Source organism: Castanea sativa, chromosome 5 (genome assembly GCF_040712315.1).
Source record: "Castanea sativa cultivar Marrone di Chiusa Pesio chromosome 5, ASM4071231v1".
In the NCBI taxonomy this organism is placed as follows: Eukaryota; Viridiplantae; Streptophyta; class Magnoliopsida; order Fagales; family Fagaceae; genus Castanea; species Castanea sativa.
The window spans coordinates 41,423,836-41,428,463 of record NC_134017.1 but is presented as its reverse complement, the minus strand read 5'-3'; the positions used below and the strand labels follow the sequence as shown (position 1 = coordinate 41,428,463).

The 4,628-nt window shown below is 34.8% G+C and overlaps 1 protein-coding gene across 1 annotated transcript; it reads left to right on the top strand.

Moving 5' to 3' along the window:
• The first annotated feature begins 245 nt into the window (after window positions 1–245).
• Window positions 246–3,887, top strand: LOC142634437 (uncharacterized). The gene is made up of 3 exons (XM_075808725.1): window positions 246–395; window positions 2,743–2,892; window positions 3,470–3,887. The coding sequence occupies exons 1-3, from the start codon at window positions 378–380 to the stop codon at window positions 3,716–3,718; spliced, it is 417 nt and encodes a 138-aa protein (XP_075664840.1). The 5' UTR covers window positions 246–377; the 3' UTR covers window positions 3,719–3,887.
• The last annotated feature ends 741 nt before the right edge of the window (window positions 3,888–4,628 follow it).

Below are 4,628 nucleotides of genomic sequence, written 5' to 3'. Positions count from 1 at the left end.
ACGCCCGAATGAAAAAGACCTTCATCCAAAATGATCATAAGTCATTCATTGAGAGTTGTTCTGTGGTGCAGATTTCGGAATTAGTTGTGAAATATGGCGGTAAACCAACGGTTAGACTGTTGTTTTTATGTTTGAACACTAGAAATTGTCAATTTCTAACCAAAAAAAAAAAAGGTTGTCTATGAATGAGTTGTGATATTTAAGGCTGAACATCCAAGTGGGACCCAAGCTCTTAAAAATTTGTCATAGTTAAGGAAGCTTATGAAATGAAAGACTCATAATTCTTCATTGGTCTTTCTGAAACATCTTTCTTGCTCTTGCGGATCCTCTGTGATCATCATTACCACCCAGTTTCTTTTGTTGGCCACTGAGACTCCATGGTCACAGAGACAGAGGTAATGTTCATTACTGGAATTCTTTGATGTCAATTGTCAAGAGAACAAATACATTTGTGGTTTTCTTGAATTTCTTCTTGTGTTTTTACATTTTTTTGGGAAATGAAAGATCAGTTTCTTCAAGGTTTGTAAAATTTTCTCTTCTGGGTATTACTATAAATATTTGGTTTTCAATGGTTGGATTTGATTGGAAGCTGAATCTTTGGGCCCCTGGTTTTTCTTTGTTGTTATCACTCTTTTAAAGTTTTGACTGTTGGATTACATTCCAATTGAGTGGCTATCTAGCTCTGCAGTCTTTTTCTCTGGCAGGGTTGCTACTTTCTAGTAATTTCTCTTTTGGTTGCTGATAGGTTATATATTTATTTAATATCTTCTTTATGGAAAGTGCAATTGATATATGCTTGTAATAATGTTTTTGTTAGGATGTGCTTATGATATTAGATTCATAGTGTTTAGAAAATTTTGTCTGCTTAATAAATGTTTGGTGGAATCAAATAGTGAAATCCAAGAAGTTATAATAAATGAAATACATGTAGAAGAATGTCTCAATTTGTTGATGTTTATGTTTCATCAGACTTGAACGAGCAAGCTTTTAAAAAAAAGAAAGGAGGAACTTTTAATGATTGGAGAGCTCCTAGTGGAAATTGTAGTGGCAGACTTTATGCTAGGGTGCCTGCAACCCATATCTAAACGCAGCACATACGTATTGCTTTTGTAGAATCTGTGTATTGTAGAGGTAGCATTGCTTTTGTACCTCTACATATTACAAGAAGTGGAAAAAATTATAAAACTGATTTGTGGTTAGTATTGTAGAGGTACTTATTAAAAGTACTGACCACAAAAAAGCAATTTTGTGTCGGCAGTTTAACCTCTACAACTTCCTCTCCTTTCTATTTTCCTAAAATTGGATCTTTCTCATTAGTTGGTTTTCTAACTTTTGTACTTTAACCTCTACATCAAAGTTGTGCAGACTCTAAGTGATTGCCTATCACTTTTATGTGGACTCACAATTTTTTATCTAGCACTCACAATCAGCCATGTGATCTTTGTGTCAAAAGTTGTTACAGAAAGTTTTCACAAATTTCCTCTTTTTGTAATATATGATGTCTTCTCTATGTTGCTAATGATTCTTTCCACATAATGCACCCGTGTTATTTTATCATAATGCTTGCCTTCTTCCTGGTTTTTATTGCAACTTCACCAAGGCAATTTCATCCTTGCTTCATTTAGGTTAACATCAAAATAAAAATGAGAAAATTGTAGAGAGTGATCAGAAGCATAGAGGAGAAAGAGATAAAAAAAAAGACAATGGTTACATGGTTGGGAATTATGGCCTACATCCACGGTGTAAAACCCTAACAACTACATATTCATTATATGATGAAGTACCCAATAAAGAGAACCCTAGTATGGTATATATAGATGTTACAAGGCCTAGGGTTAGGTGTAGATGAGCTTTATTCAAACTTGGGCTAATACATGATACCACAATATATCCCTTAACAATTTACAAGAACTAGTATTGCTTTCATGGTATTCTCAGGTTGTTAGAAGTTAATGTATGCATTAGCTAAATTCCATTCCCAAAAGGAGTAGAACTCTATTTGTCTTGGGACTTATCTTCAAATTCCAGGACATAATGTAAGTAGCAGTGTGAGAGTATGATTTCAGCACCAACCACTTCCTAGCACCTATCTTGCAATATGCATTTCCTCATTCAAGATGCAGACTTTGTTGAAACTTTTTCAGTCTTTTGAACGGAAAAATGGGGGGAGTAGAGATTGTCTCTCTTTTGTGGGGCTTATGTACGCAGGAAATTTTGATTGGGGAACAAAAACAAACTAAGCTCTGGTGACAAAGGCTTGGCCATGAACATGTTTCTTTCTCTGGCCTGTGATTGAAGGACTTGTTAGTATTTTAAACATAATTGATTTGTGAATCAAATTGCTTTGATTTTTAATCTCAAACAGAAGAAAAAGAATTTATTTCATGTTAACCCAGTATCAAAGATCAAGATTCCTATTTGACCACTCAAGTATTTCATGAATTATGTTCCATTTTCATTATCCAGTTTCCAGGAGAGCTGGGGGGCACTGATCTCCTTACTATGACATCGTTGGCATGTATTTTAGACTTGAAAATTTTCTGTAAGTAAATAAAAAAAAGCAGAACAAATCATAGAATGGAAGGCATCATTTTATATTAATCTAACTCTAGAGAGTAATGATTCCAATTTCTTTCTTCATTATCTGAACTGCTGGTGTTTGTATTTACCAAAATTATGTCAACAATTGTTCTGTACTTCATGAATTCTGTGAACTATGTATTAACTGATCACTCTTCTCAGGAACCGAAAGGATGGCCACTTGGGCTTGGGATTATGAACGTAAGACTTAGAGTAAGGGAGAGCTTACCGGCTGCTGCAGTACGGCCCTACTCTGTGCACATGCCATCAACCAGTTTCTCCTCATTCTCATCCTCCAACCTTGATACTGAGGTGACCCGAACTGACCTTATCCTTTTCATCTTCCTTTCACGTCATTTTTTCTTATATATGCTAGTGCACGGATGTTTGTTTTTATAGCCAAATACTTGCTCAATACACATTGCTATCTAATTTGAATTCTTTTTTTCATAATTTCAACTGTATATGGGTATATAGGAACTTGAAGAACATTTACTTCCTGATAGCCATTTTAACATATAATTTTTTCTGAATTCTGTTCCAAACTTAACTAAGTTTTCTGTTGAAATTTATAAATGAATCTTCAGCCACCTGTTCACTAGAAGCTATTGAAAAGACAATTGTAGCATTTGATGAAAAAGAATTCTGTTTGATTCACTCATGAGGGGAATCTTACCTCTTCTATGGGAATGTCATTGCTAGAACTGGGATTTGTTGCTTCCATATTAGTTCACATCTCATTAAAAATGCAAGTTAGGACTACAAAAGCAATTAAACATTTCCAATAAGAACATTTCCTCTTTTATATCTCACAAGTAGTCATTATTTACACACAAGCTTCTCCCACCCTCTTACTAATAATGTATTGATCCACTGCGAGATGAACCAGTCCACAGCATCTTTCTTTCAAGACCGTAGCATGTCACTGGGCCGGCTAATTGGGTTTAAACCAGGTGAAAGAGGAGGCTTCTACGTCCCAAACTCAATCCATCTTGAAGAGCAACACAGGATATCTATAGGGGATGCACACTCTGATGCCTCAGGGAATGGAGTGGATATGTCACGGGCAATTTGCATACCACTAGTACTTGGTGCTCTAGTAAAGATGAGCCGAAGTAAGATCAAGTCAAGAAAGTAATGCTTGAGGCAAGGCCACTTGTTTGTTTCTGATATGCAAGAGGAATTATTTGTATTCATAAGTGAGTTACTCGTTGTAACTTCATAAATTTTATCCTAATTGAATTCTGATTTTTTTTTTTTTTGAAAAATTTAATTCTGAATTGAGAGCGTTGTTTTCATTTTGGTTAGCAATATTATCAAAAACCCGCTGATCTGTTGCCAAAGTGCTTGATCAAGGGATCATGATTCCGTTTGGAAAGGCTATGTGAAAATCTTGCCTATAATTTTGTAAGTTCACTAACAATAAGTATAAGTATGATTCACAATAGATGTGTGCTTAGTAATCTGACCGCACTTAACACTTAGACTTCAGATTATTAACAGAGATAGTTCATAGATGACACAATCAATATTGAACAAAACCAAGCATTTTAGTTTGGAGATAATTACAATATGCTGTTAACCTTATAGCTTGAACATTTTTCCACCCTAGACCCCAAACACTTTGAGCATGGGGAGGTGCCCCTTCAATCCCAATATCATAAATTACTGAAGACTTTTCACTGTATTAGTATTTGGACGTATTAGAAATTATCTTCTAACAATTGCTGTGCGGCACTCTTCATCTATCACTGTGCAGTTGATGTTCACATAGAATCTGGAATTATTACTGACAGTTACTGGGCGGCAAGAGAATAATAAGGATTGATGCTAAGAAAGAAATGTGTTGCAAGAACAAAATAACAAGTACAATATATAAAAACTGATATTAAAAATCTATTTTGAAAAGATAAAAAACTGATACTCACTCAAAATCTTCAAAATAATCCAAGGATGATTCCTCTGATACAAGGATAATTTTTTTTAATACAAGGAAGGATTTTTTTGGGACTGATAGAGGATCGGAGAGGGGTTTTGATACAAAGTGT

Excerpts from the sequence above, each read along its gene's own strand:
- LOC142634437 (XM_075808725.1), top strand. Across the intron at positions 2,893-3,469 it reads CCTCCAACCTTGATACTGAG|TCCACAGCATCTTTCTTTCA; the intron begins GTGACCCGAACT and ends GAGATGAACCAG.